Source organism: Medicago sativa, chromosome 1 (assembly GCF_051527215.1).
Source record: "Medicago sativa cultivar Bolivia chromosome 1, Bolivia_mono, whole genome shotgun sequence".
In the NCBI taxonomy this organism is placed as follows: Eukaryota; Viridiplantae; Streptophyta; class Magnoliopsida; order Fabales; family Fabaceae; genus Medicago; species Medicago sativa.
This window is the reverse complement of record NC_140749.1, coordinates 12199306-12213716: the sequence shown is the minus strand read 5'-3', so window position 1 is coordinate 12213716 and position 14411 is coordinate 12199306. Positions and strand designations below refer to the sequence as shown.

The 14411-nt window shown below is 34.4% G+C and overlaps 1 protein-coding gene across 1 annotated transcript; it reads left to right on the top strand.

The window, feature by feature from the left end:
- Window positions 1–10111: 10111 nt before the first annotated feature.
- On the top strand, window positions 10112–14216 carry LOC146952725 (F-box protein SKIP23-like). The gene is made up of 2 exons (XM_085704934.1): window positions 10112–11302; window positions 13792–14216. Exon 1 carries the CDS (start codon window positions 10228–10230, stop codon window positions 11299–11301), a length of 1074 nt encoding a protein of 357 aa, XP_085561060.1. The 5' UTR covers window positions 10112–10227; the 3' UTR covers window position 11302; window positions 13792–14216.
- Window positions 14217–14411: the final 195 nt, after the last annotated feature.

Below are 14411 nucleotides of genomic sequence, written 5' to 3'. Positions count from 1 at the left end.
TTCAATAGCATAAAAAAAAGGGCAACCCAGTGCACTAGAGCTCCCGCATATGCAGGGTCCGGGAAGGGGTCCCACCATTTGGTGTATTGTACGCAGCCTTACCCTGTTTTACACAAGAGGTTGTTTCCAGGACTTGAACCCGTGACCTTTCAGTCACATGACAACAACTTTACCAGTTGCGCCAAGGTTACCCCTCATTTTCAAATAGCATAAACAACAATAAATTTCCAGAAATATAACCTTTAGGGAATTAAGAACCTCAAAAGCTAGACCATGATTGGATCCGTCGCTATCTCTATCTTGTCCAGCTTCAGTGACAATGTCCTAGAAGTGAAAAATAACCATACATAAGTCGGGAATACCGGTTTTACCTTCCTACTCTTTTAGAGGTATATGTGGGCATTCTCGAGTTTAGCTTAAACTTGAAGCATTGGTACTTAACAGGAACGTAATAATAATAATAATAATAATAATAATAATAATAATAATAATAATAATAATAATAATAATAATAATAATAATAATAATAATAATAATAATAATAATAATAATAATAATAATAATAATAATTGGTCGAAAACAAAATTGTCATAACCTCGTGTATACAGAAAAGATCGAATTCATATTGAACCCAATATAACCTACATTGAGTCACATAAGTCTCCTTTATCAAGTAATACACACAACAAAATATAGCAACACATGCATCTGTACACTTCAATATAAATTTCTAAGAGTATTAAGTTTTTATATAGCTAAAGTATAATTTGAAACATGCAGCAGAACTTCAAAATATTATACAAGCTTTAAATTTGAAATCTATTTTCCCATTTGCAGCTAACTAGTACATGAATTGAGCATAATACTATAGTCCATCGATAACAATAAAAATGGTAAAAATAACAAGTCAACAACAATTAATTTGATGGAAATAAGTATAATAAACAAATAAAACTCGTTATTTGTAAAGGACAATCAACTTGTATATGAATGATAGAAAACCATCACAAGGCTAAATAACACTTTCTCGCAATATAACTTATCTGCAAGAACTAACCATACCGTAAAAACTTCCCGGTATCCAGGAAACTCGACCCTTGAGCTAGAAGACCTTAACATAATAGACCAATCAGCATTTCCAAAGTCAACTTGTATCTGGAATCAGAAAGACATTAGGAAACATATCTGGCCAGCCATAATAATATCAGATCGAAGCATGTGAACTTTAAAAGAACACAAATTATACTTCAAGATCATATATTATGTTAATGATATTTATTTAGGACAGACGCAATCTAACAATAGTAGACCTGGAAAGATGGTTAGGAAAAATGAATTTACCGAGAAACAGTTTTTCCTTTTTTTAAACCAAGGTTCCATACAACAAAGGAAATTGATCACTACAAAGATGAGTGAAAGAAAGATAAAAATTTGACCTCAAATTGAAGAACCCAAGAATAAGATACATGAAAAGCTAAAGTATAAAGAAAACTAAGGTGTTACTGATATGAAACACAATGCATATGTTGAATATTTCTGAGCATCATTAGTTTCCTCTTTCCTGAACTTCATATTTTCTTTATGTAAATTATTTGGTTTTGTTGTAATCACTTTAATCAAGGGATAGTTTTAAAAAATTATCCAAGCAATCTACAGTCAGTTATCCAAGCAAAAATTAGATGGTTCAAAAAACAGACATCAAACACTCTACTTTATCTCGATGGATATTTCATAATCTAACCTTCTCAAGATTAGCTGGTTCCATCTGACATGAAACCGTTCTTGACCAAATAAGAGTGTATAGCTTCAAGGATTCTTCATCTAATACCCCAGCTAGCATTGCTGACAAGTCATCCAGAAATAATGTTGTTAGCTGTTGCCCTTGGTTCATCATTGAAGTAAAATAATTATGAAAGAATCACATCTCTTATTACATGGTAAATTATGTATGTCAGTCGGTCTAATGGCTTCATGGGCTTCTTGTTCATTTTTCACCTTGCTAAAATACTGCGGTGGACTTTGTGCAACAAAATTGTGTCCATAGCTGCACCCATTAAATTTAATCCCACATAAAAAAAATCAAAACTTGCTTAAACCACAAAAATAAGCATTCAATTGAGATAAAAATGACTAAGCAACTTTAGACAATTTCTAGGAGAAGAAAGTGACAATAAATAACTTAAACGTAGATAGAACAGAACTACAATTCTGATCTCCGAACCACTTTCTTACATCCCAACTATGCATATAGATATTTTTGTTATTTTCTGGTTCAACTTAAGTATATTTCCGTGGTTGTTAGTTAGATTTTAGGGAAATAATACTTGGCAAATAGTTGGCATATTAAAAGCCCGTTACGTGAAACATAAACCCTAAAACTGAAATGCCCTCTTCTCTCATTTCTAAAATCCACCTCCACACTGCTTCACCCCTTCACATTTCTCCAACTTGTTTTTTGTTTCTTGTATTTTCTTCCTTACTTCTTCGAGATTCCGTCTCAGCATTCAATGGTGCGGTCCTGAAAACAGCAAATTGTGGCTGGAAAGTTTCCGAAGATCACTAAGGTCAAAGGGTTTGTCGCATTGAAGCCTATGGAGCAGTTGCGACGGGCAGATTCCGGTGTGATTTGCAACTGTGGTGGAGGCTCCTGCAAAATGCAACTCACCAAACTATTATGTCACAATAGAGCTCACCACCGCACTGCAAATTCACAGTTGCACGCAATAGTTTGACAAAACACGGACCACATGTCCGTTGGCAAAATGTAATTCTTACACACACAAAATGTGTGAAAACCGTATAAGCAAAATAGCTTCTGGTACGAAGTATATTAATAAACTGATTTTATATTCAGTAGTGTTGTAGCTCTGGTTGCAGGCATAAGCAGAAATAAGTATGGAGATGCACACATCACCTATCAATGATCAGGGAGCGAATATCGGCAACAGCTTCATCAGAAATCTAAGACATGAATCTCCGAGTGTTAAAAATAGAAACAAGATTATTGGATTAACAGAAAGACACTCCAAATAAACATAAATTCCATCCACATGTGTGAACCCACTAGTAAAAATCAAAATTGCAATCTCATATGGAAGAATAACAGGAGATTAATGAACACATTTAATTAGCCAAGATTCATGACATAACTGTTATATAAAAGCTATGTTAAATACCGTAAATAGTTAGACAACACAAAAGGAGGAGGATATGTTTTGAGATGACATGGTCAGCTTCAGTAGACAATTAATGATGTAATTGATATATAATATAATATAATACTTATATACAATCCACAAAGGGTAGTTCACAAATTTTGACCATATTCATGCAACCAAAGGGATACCTACATGGAGTCCATCAGTTCTGATGTGTGTTATCAAACCCACTGTTATACCATTACGCAGTTCAACTCCCTCGTAGAGTTTCTGAGCAAGCTGCATTCAAAATTCAATATAGATTAATGATAAAAGAAATTATAGAAAATCTAAAATGTAAACATAATTAAATCATAATTCCACGGGAAAAACAGATATTGTTTACAGCCAAGGTTATGTCAATGTCAAGTAGGGAAATAGGATAGGAATAAACTAAAATTAGTACCGTCATTGTGTGACTTGCAGAGAAATTCAATTTGTTTGCAGCATCTTGCTGAAGTGTTGATGTTATATAAGGTGTTGGAGGATTACTTTGAACTTTGCTTATTTTCATGCTAACAACCCGAAACTCTGCATAGTTTATTTTGCTTTCAATATCCCTTGCCTCCCTACCAGAAGTAATCGAAAATTGATTCAGCTTGTTTGAATTAAAATGGCTCAGGTAAGCAAGAAAGGTTAAGTCCTTGTTTAATCCCTTCTCTTTCATATTAAACATGGCCTCCACAGTCCAATACTCCTTGGGTTTAAATTGATCAATTTCCATTTCTCTATCACATATAAGAGAAAGTGCAGCAGATTGAACTCTTCCTGCTGATTGGCAACTTGGTAACTTCCTCCATAGTAATGGTGAAATGTTAAATCCAATCAAATAATCAAGGGCCCTCCGTGGAAGGTAAGCATGAACCAAATTCACATTAATCTTCCGTGGTGCTTGCAAAGCAGTTTTTATAGATTGCTTAGTTATTTCATGAAAAACAACTCTAGCCAGAAAAATATTATGCAGAGCTCCCTGTTGTTGCAACATCTCAATTATGTGCCAAGCGATAGCCTCTCCCTCACGATCAGGATCTGATGCAAGGATAAGATTGTTTGCTCTGTGAAACAACATGAAATTAATTAATTTCACGCACAGGTAGCCAGACACTAGTGGATAAAAGCATGGAAGTTAAACAATCCATTACAATTAATCGTTAATAATTTGCTTTACTATAATAACATAACATCATACTGAAGAACAATTGTGATTAGTGCACCCACAGAGAATTATATTAATATAACCAACCAATGCTACTGGAAAACTAAGGTAAGTGGATGTGAGAATGTACCCGCTCAATGCAGCATTGATGCTCTTCAGGTGAGTCCAGGCAGATGAGGGAACTTCCCACACCATACTAAAATCATCGTCGGGTCGCACAGATCCAGACCTTGAAGCCAAGTCTCTTACATGACCATAGGTTGGCAAGACTTCATACATATCACCAAGGTAACTCTGGATAACCTTTGCCTTCGTAACAGACTCCACAACCATCACAGACTTTCCCACGGGTGGATACAATGGTTTTCCCGTAAATTTCCCTAGCGGCTTCTCCAGATCAACCTGGCAAGAGTTTACCTCCTTCTTTTTCGACCTTGTAGAAGCAGAACTATCTTGTGTTTCTTTTGAAGTGGTAACAGACGAACTCTCCTGAACAAACCATGTTAGCATCAATGCTTAAAACAACACCAAGCACTATAGCAATGTTTCAAAGTGCGAACCAGCTTACAATAGCTCCTTTTCCCTGGGAACTAAAAGGTATTGCAAGCACTATACCAAGGTTGTGTTTGGATTGACAAGCGGGATGAAATGGAATCGTAAAAATTATACCATAGTTGAATTCTTTAAAATAGGATATGATGGAACGAACCCCATCCCATTCCATCGAATACCTAGCTTTTTTCTTCCACTCAAATTTGGGGAATAATAAAATTATACGTGTGCTTTTCTGCATTCAATCGTTAAATATCCGAACAATTTAATTTATTCCATGGCATTCCACTCAAATCTCTATTTATCCATTACAAAAGTTGTAACACAATTTTTTTCTAGTTTCAACGATTCCATAACTAAAATAACTAGGCAACCACAGTTTAAAACCTTTTACTAATAATTTTCATCATTTTCTTGTTGGAAACTATGTAACACATGCATGACACTGATACATGTGATTAAGTTGAACTATGTCATACTTAAATTATTATTATCGCTGTCAAGGTATCCGTATATCCATTTCCGTGTCTGTGTTCGTGCTTCATAGGTAGAAAATCATCAATTATATATGTAACACGAACACTTCGGAAGGTGTGTCTAGTGTCCAACTCAATAACTTTAATTTTCTTAAATTATTACCGGTGGCGTGAGTGTGGTCTCCTATGTTATTAGTTATTACACTCAATGAGCAACAACTTTTACCTTTTTCTTCCATTTATTCTTCTTCTTCTTCTCCGGCGTTGCAGATGAGAACGGCAAGCTCCTTCCAATGCCATTCGCCAAAATTCGAAAATCGAAACCATTAACGGTCTTCAAAGCAGTGAAGTTAATTACGTTGCTGATAAAGCTGAATGAACGAAACGGAAAACGGTTACAGCGTTGGAAGGCGAAGTTAGTTACATTCACGTGCGGCGAGATTAACGGATTGTGGAATGATTTGAGTTGAAACTGCGAGAGAGGTTAAGAAGTAATTAAGTTAAATTAAATGAAAATTAAGAAGAGATTAGAGTGAACCTAAACCTAACCATGAGGTTGTGAAGAGAGGGAGAAGGAGTGGTGGTGGTGGTGAAGAAGCTTCTTTGGAATTGAATCATTGTGTTTGAGATATTCAATTCAATTTGATTCTCATGTTTTTGGTGAGAAAGAGGGTTTAAGCGCCGTGTCCGTGTGAATATGATTACCATGCATTCATGCATGAGAATACCTTATGACACGATTGAATTCAAACGTGGCCCATGTACACAATCAAGGTTTTAAACAATGGTTGGGTTAAGGTTTTCGTGATTTTGACTTAAATGAACACAGTCTTTGCTGTGTGAATTAATGGTATGGTATGAATTGATCACAACGTTCTACAAATCTTATTAAAAGTGTGCAGTGAGAATATTGTGAAAAAAACCTCCGTTTCAAAACGAGGGTCGCTTTATGTTTTGGCACACAGATTAAGAAATGGAATGAAATAATCATTGGATATAACGCTTTCACTAAACTACCCTTACTTTATAAGAAAAAGACAAAATTAAAGTTGCATTGAAAATTGTGTGAGAGAAAAGTGGAGTATTTATTGAGGGTAAAGTTGGAAGAAAAAAATTAAAGTTGTATTGGAAATGTAAAGTGACATTCATTTTGAAACAATTTTTTTTTGCTAAAGCGACACTCATTTTAAAACGAAGTGAGTATTATAATAATTTCTCTCCAATAATTCCATAAAATCTATAAAAAAAAATCAAAATCCATAAAGTAATTTCAAATTTTTAAAGTCTTACGATATAAATCATTTGAAATACAAATTGTAAATATTAATACTCTTTGAAAATCTTAAAAGTCATTAAAGTCTTACAAAATATAAAAATAATTAAACAAACTTGTTTTTTAAAATCCTAATCCAACCTCCTTAGTTGGATCGAGAGAAATTTGTGAGACTAAAAAACTTCAAATATATTGTTAAAAGTGATTGGACTCAAATGGTTAATGTGCTCCCACCACACGAATTGTTCAGAAAAATTTGAATTTGATTTCTAATGAAAACAAATTTTGGTGGTAAGACATTACTTACCACCCGATAGAAGTCATAATTATTAGGGACCCTTCCTATAGAAATTAGAGGTTTTGCCAAAAAAAAAATCAATTAAACTCTTTAAAAAAAATCAATTAGATAGTTGTTTTCGTCCATGAACGTGTGACAAGTAGTTACACGAGTCTCTCAATGCATTAAAATTCTAAAATAGTCATTGATTCTGCAATCCGTTAGTTAAAATAGTCTCTAACGTTCAAGGAATTCATCAACGTCGACATTAACTCTTTATTATAGAGATTAAATAGACAAGTAAGCATTTTTAAAGACTAATATGATAACAATTAAAGTATATTAACATACTGATGTAACCGTCCCTGTAACACCCCGTTTTCCCAACATAAAAATTTCATATAAATCAGAGTATTTATTTCATAAACGGAATGTCACATATTCTTAAAAATCATAAAATAGATAATAATAATTATCCATCCAAGTTCATTCATCATAAAATCTGAAACTACGCAGCGGAAATAGTTCAACATGAATAAAGTCTTGGCACACAGGCCTTATTGGAAAATCTCATAAAATTTGGTTCAATACTTATTCATAAAAAGATCATAAGACACGTAAGGAATAGAAGTAAAAGCAAGCCCTCATCTCGTTACCTATCAGAGCACCTAGACACAATGTGAGGAGTCCACTCACGAACGCCTCTAGTCTTTGTTACCTGCAAGTTACCCATACGAAGGGCAACATTTTCAAGCAGAATGGGTGAGATTTCACAGTCAATAAATTAAGCATATAATTCATTAAAATGCATTTAACAACATAAAACATTATTAACTTATCAAACATTTATCACTTAGCGTCATATTAAATCATAATCAATTATCATCATCAAATATCATCATTAGTTCGTAACCAAATATCATCTTTAGTTCATAAACGCAAATCATCTTTAAATCATAATCAAGTATCATCATATATTTAACAACTTCAGACATCATAAACATCAGCATTAATAATCATTTAGTATCATATTATTATCATCATCAACAATAGACAAACATCATCATCAAATCAACATCATCAAACATCATAAATGTCAACAACAATAATCATTTATCATCTTATAATCATCATAACAACTTCTTAATCAAACTCATAATCGACTTCATCATCATAATCATAAACAACTTCATAATCGACCCGACTCTTAACTTGACAATGTGACACAACATGACAATGCAACTCTTATCAACTTAACAACTCAACAACTTAAACCATCGTGAAACTTCTTGATATGCAAATGCATGTGGTACCAATCAACAACATAAATGAGCGTAATTAGGCTCTTCAACGTGTGAGCATAAAGCTGTCGGGCTTAAAGCCCCCAACGTAGTTTGAACACAAAGGCTGCCGGGCCTAAAGCCCCCAACTTTAACGAGCACAAGGCTGCCGGGCTTAAAGCCCCCAACTTTAATGAGCACAAGGTTGCCGGGCCTAAAGCCCCCAACTTTAATGAGTATGCAATGGACTCAATCTTCCTACAACTTAGACAACAACGTGAACATCTTATACAACTCCATAATCATGGACAACTTCTTAAATTCTTGACAACTTAGACCGACTCATGCAACTTCAAGACATTAACAGTCAACAGCAGAAAACAGCAACAAGATACAGCATATAATAATACTCGAATGCATTAACATCATTTAAGGAATGATTTACATCAACATAATTATCATAAAACATCATAATATCACTCATGCAACCTTACTAATAATCTCAGTCATCTAAGCAGGCTTCTGGACATTCTGGAAATGTCCTAACAACTCTCAATCTTACTTCTAAGGTCAACTCATAACTACACGTGCGAAAGAATCGCATGGAACAACAATTTTGGGCAACTAACAGGGTTACTCGCAACGGCGAGTACATAGCTCGCAATGGCGAGCAACTGACTTGCTCGCAGTGGCGAAGGGTCCTGCTCGCAATGGCGAGTGAAGGGGGTAGCTCGCAGTGGCGAGTTGATTTACTCGCAGTGGCGAGTTCACTGGGTTAGCTGGCAGTTGCGAGCGGTTCTGCTCGCAGTTGCGAGCGGTGACTGGCAGCTCGGACAGAAACATGGTTTTCTCAAAATTTCATCTACTCTCTTGATTCTACCATCCAAATAGCATCTAATTAACATCCTATGGAATATCTAAGGTCTGTATACAAGTTTTGCATCAATCTAACATCTTTTCATGTTTCAATCCTCAAAATCGGTCTAAAACCTAATTCTCAATTCTCACAAAAACTCAACCTAATCATGCTAAATCCATTTCTCAGAATCATACCTTTAATAATATTGAAAGTTAGTCTCACCCTTACCTGGTTATAGATGAAAATCGACAGCCTCCTCTTGTTCTTCTCTCTTTCTGACTTTTTCTCCCTTTTCTCCAAAAACATACGTTCTGCCTAAAAAACTTTTCTCAACCTAACTCCTTCTATTTATAACCTCACTTCTAATTTCTTTTTACACCTCTAAAAATACTCTTTTCACATCACAACCCAAATTCTAATGTTTTTATTTTCTTTTTCATATCTTATCTTATTACTAAATAAAATAAGTCACTCAACATAATAATTCACAACATCATATACTTCACATCAATCTTGCAAATCACATAATTCATCTATAAATCATATAAACTTACTGAACTTCATAAATCATAAAATTCACACATATCAATCATGTAAATCACTTAAATCATATAAGAATGTATTTATAAATATATTCTAAACTTCATTGAATTATTTAAATAATTAAGACGGGCGTTACAGTCCCCGTGAACATAGCTCAGTTGGCAGGGACATGCATTATTATATGCAGGGGTCGGCGTTTGAACCCCGAACACCCCACTTATTCACCTTGAAAAAGGTGAATTCTGCAACGGCAAGTTATTTTGAGTGACGGATAGTATAATCAGATATTATTTTAAAATTTTGATAAATTAAAATGAGTCTTATTAACCAATATGCCCCGGTAAACTAGTTAAAGTGCTAAAAGTAGAAAGAAAAATCAAATTTTACATTAAAAAACACTTTTGAACTTTTAAAAAGTAAAATACACAATTTAGAAGACAAATTTTGCTTTTATAATTTCTTAACAAGTGTCCCCGAGCACTTGTTAAAGACAAAAATGCCCAAATTTTAAACCTTAAACCTCTATCACTCGCGACTGACCACCACAAGTCACAAACCCTACTTCCTGGCGATCTGCTGCCGTTGAACGGCGAAGTTGCTAACAGCTCGCATCCATGGCGGCAGATTGGTCTCACCTTCCGAAGGAACTTCTGCAACTCATTTCCGAAAAACTTAACAACAATGAAGTCTACCTCATTCGCTCTCGTTCCGTTTGTTCTACATGGCGATCTTCCATTCCAAAACCTCACAACCATTTCCCCTTCAACCTTCTACCCTTCTCCGATTCCACCAACACCGTTCGCTGCAACCTCTCCAAACACGCCATTCTCCTCATTAAACCACCCACAACCCAACAACAACCTCTTCACCGTCCTTGGTTGGTCCGAATTGGTCCCGGTCCAAATTCAACCGCAAATTTTAACAAACTATGGCACCCACTTTTACTTCACCAACATTTTTCTTCACCTTTCCATTATCGTCACCTTGATTTCAACCAACTCTCTGTCTTCAATCTCGGAGAGGTGTTTTACATTCATCACATATTGCTTCAGAATTCTTGGAGAGATGTTTATTTTGAAAAGGTTGTTGTTGGGGGACACCCTCTCAGTATTGTTACACACGATCACTCTGATGAGCCGGTGATGTTCCGTTGTGGGGATGATAGTTGGACAAAGATCCCCTACTTGGAGGGAAAAGCTGACATTTGTAACTTTAAAGGGTGGCCTTGTTTGATTGACAAAACCGGTCTGACTGTGATTATTAAACCGGATTTGAGCGTTCATTTGTTGGCTGAGCCGTTGTTGGATGGTGGCGACGTTAAAGTCTTGGTTGAGAATGAGTGTGAGTTGTTGATGGTTAATAGATATGTAAGAAATGGTGATGATGGTGATGTGAGGATTGATGTGTTTAGGCTTGATGAGAAAAGGAGAAAGTGGGTGAAGGTGGAAAATTTGGGGGATAGGGTTTTGATTTTGGGGGAAGGTTGTTCATTCTCTGCTTCTGCATCGGATTTGAGTTTTGCCAATGGAAATTTTGTGATCTATAGTAACGGTGCAAAAGTGTGGGGGCATGAAATGAGTGTTTTTCACTTGGACCAAAGTCAGGTTTCACCTTTGTCTGATTATCCCGACTATGCCAAGTTGTTCTGGCCGCCTCCGGAGTGGATTGTCAAGCAATGTTTGTCATAGGGTATGTTATCGTGCTTAGTTTTCTTTGTTATATTGGTTAAACTTTGCAACTAGTACTTATGGAATAGGAATATTGAAATGATCTTACATTTCGACAATGAGTTTTTCTAGCTAATGCCTCGGCTAAATGAAGGAACTTATGAGCATAATTCTAGTTGTATATGAAAAGTTAAATGAACTTAGCATAATAATCCTGTGTTATATTACACCCTTAGTTCAATTATTGTTTCAATAAGCTGCAGTAAAAAGCTAAGAAATACTAGTTTGCTGACTAATATCATGGTTTCAAATTTCTGACAGAATTGGAATTTGCTGATATATACTGAACATAACTTGTATTATATTCAGCAACACTCTGAGAATAACTTACTCCCGAGTTGGTTACAACTTACAAGAACAGGGAGAAATACAATAACTGCTAGTAACTAACACAACCTCTAGGAATTGGCCTAGCCTCTCGACCAAACTAACATCAAAACAACTGAATCCCTAACATATTCCTACCCTTATTCTTATTCAAAACATGAGATTAAATTTAATTTGTGCCTTACATAGACATTTCTAATAGGAGGCCTACTGAAAATCTCCTTCCTACTTGTATACTTGAATTTTCTAAATTAGTCATGCTATTGAATTTAAAGTGTATATCAAACTGTTTTAAAAAAATGGATGAGTGTTCTTACTATCGATTATCCTTGTGATATTTTTGTACAATGGTTTTATATACTAATAGTTGTGGATTGAAAAGATAGTTTGGTTAAAAGAATGTAGAGTAGGCTGTAGGCAACTATTTTTAAAACTGTTTTTACTTGTCATGTTTTATTGCTTAGACTGGTTGTTGGTTTGTTTCCGTTACAGTAACTGAGCAGCCAGAAGTTGAATTTTTATAATCTTCATGTTGTAGTCCATATACCCAGTCTTCTTTGTATCCAGCAAACATGGTTTATTCGATTTTCAGTTAATAGTTTGATTTTATTTATATACCAATCTGACAGAAAAACATAAGGAAGACCATGATGTAGTTGCAATGTGGGAGAGAGATCAACTCAGTTTAAATGTTTGTGACTTGGTGGAGACTTAAATTTATAGGGAGCTCTTTGCACTTGCAATGTGTGTGCTAGATTTGAGCAATTTAATCATCCCATTAAGTCTGGAGTATTTGGAAATAAGAATTAAATAAATGAGTAAATGTGCTTCCATCTATATGATAAGATAACTATGTCAATTTAGTTTCTAAGGTGATCTGGTGCAACTATTGTCACTCTATATGCAATTAAATGTATTCCTACATTTATTTAGCTCACATGTCTTGCTTTTGTCTATGCTACTAGGATTCTTTCTTTCTCTCTGATATTAAACCACCAAACCTGTTTTGCATTACTTGTATACTATCATCATAGATTCATAGGTTATGTCTTGGTTGTGCAATAAAAGAACCAATGTGAAGCTTTCTTGTGTTGAAGTTTTTAAATTTACTTGTTTGTAGTATGGTACGTCCATTTATGAAGAGACGCATTAACTCTTGGCCTGACATTCATTTAAGAATGAAATTAGTTTACTCCACATTGCATTGACAGAAAGCAAGTTATGCATTACTATTTGATTTGCTTTCCATTACTCTGCATGGTATTTCTACACAAACCAAAATTTTATGGCTGATTTTATATGCCTATCTTAAAATGTTGTTCTAATCTGAACTAAATTACCACCAGTATCCTTTATGGTTGAAATAAGCTTTGATTCTTAGAGACGTGATTTAATGGTTAAATTTGGCCATATAATCCTTGGTAGATAGCCTTATGCACATGTAGGCCATATAGACCTGTAACTTTACAGGTAGGCACCTTCTCTACATTCTTATTAAAATTGGATTCTAACATTGAATTTACTGAAAATGGGTGATTGATTTTCAGTGTTTCTCTTATTGATTTGGTATGTTAATTGAATTCATTCTTATATTTCAACTAGCTTGTGCAGTTAGAGAGAATCAAAATAGTTTAAGAAGCTGGCTAAATGTTATCAGTGTCACCTAAAAATGTTCCTTGCTATCATTTGAATTGAGATTCATGTGAAGTAATCATAGAAGAACATCTTACAATTTCAAATTCATAGAATTTTTCGAGAACTAATGTTGTAGAGTATAGTCAGTCCTCTAGTTCATTTTCTCAGGATTTGTATACTCCGTCTGTCATCACTAAGCATCTATTTGCAGTGGTTATTAGTTATATTTGTGAACTACTACTTGCAGGTATTGAAGAATTCTAATTTATCTTTAGTTTGTTTTGGTCTATGATGAGAATCTTGTAATTCTTTAGCTGATGTTTTTTTAAATTATTAATATATATTATATATTCTTGTTTTGGTTTTGTTTACACAAAGTACATCCAAGTTGATTATGGAAGCAATGATTATTTATTTCTATACTGGATTATGATATTGCTATAGAATCTATTTTTTAATAACATAACCCTTATGTTACATGTGGTGCAGGGCCGCACGTTTGTATTCATGGCAGAACGGTTGAAAACTGTTGGTTGAAGCACAATTCAACGTTGATAAGCTCTTGTTCAAGCATCTCTAATCAGATTGAATTTGTTCTTTCTTGCATTTAGTTTTTTTTATGCTTAGTTAATATATAGGAAGTTATTTGGTTTCAATTCAGATTTCTTCAACTGGTTCTTAATTCATTTTGGATCCATGTTATTTATGGAGAATGTGTTTGGTTTCAATTCGGATTTCATCCGCAAATTCTCGTGTTCTCCAATGTTGTGTTCGATCATGGCGTGAAGGAAAAAGTCATACCCAATCCATATAGAAGTCATGTATTTGGTTCACCGCATGGATCTTTTCAATTTATTTTTCTATACTAGGGTTTGGACTCTATTTGATATATAGAAGTAAGTTTCTAACAGTAAGTTCCATCTGCGTTACTGTTTCACTTCTTTTTTCTATATTACTGTTTCACTAGATTTGATTATGCTATTTAGTTTGATATAAAAATTGTGTCGTATAAAAACTATAAACAATGTCTGGAATTCTTATATTACCGTGAAGATAAATGAAGTTATTTTTTTTAAGTGTCATAGCTTAAAGTTGACTATTTAGTTACG

Bases quoted from the DNA above. Each gene is read 5' to 3' on its own strand.
- LOC146952725 (XM_085704934.1), top strand. From the start codon at position 10,228: ATGGCGGCAGATTGGTCTCACCTTCCGAAGGAACTTCTGCAACTCATT.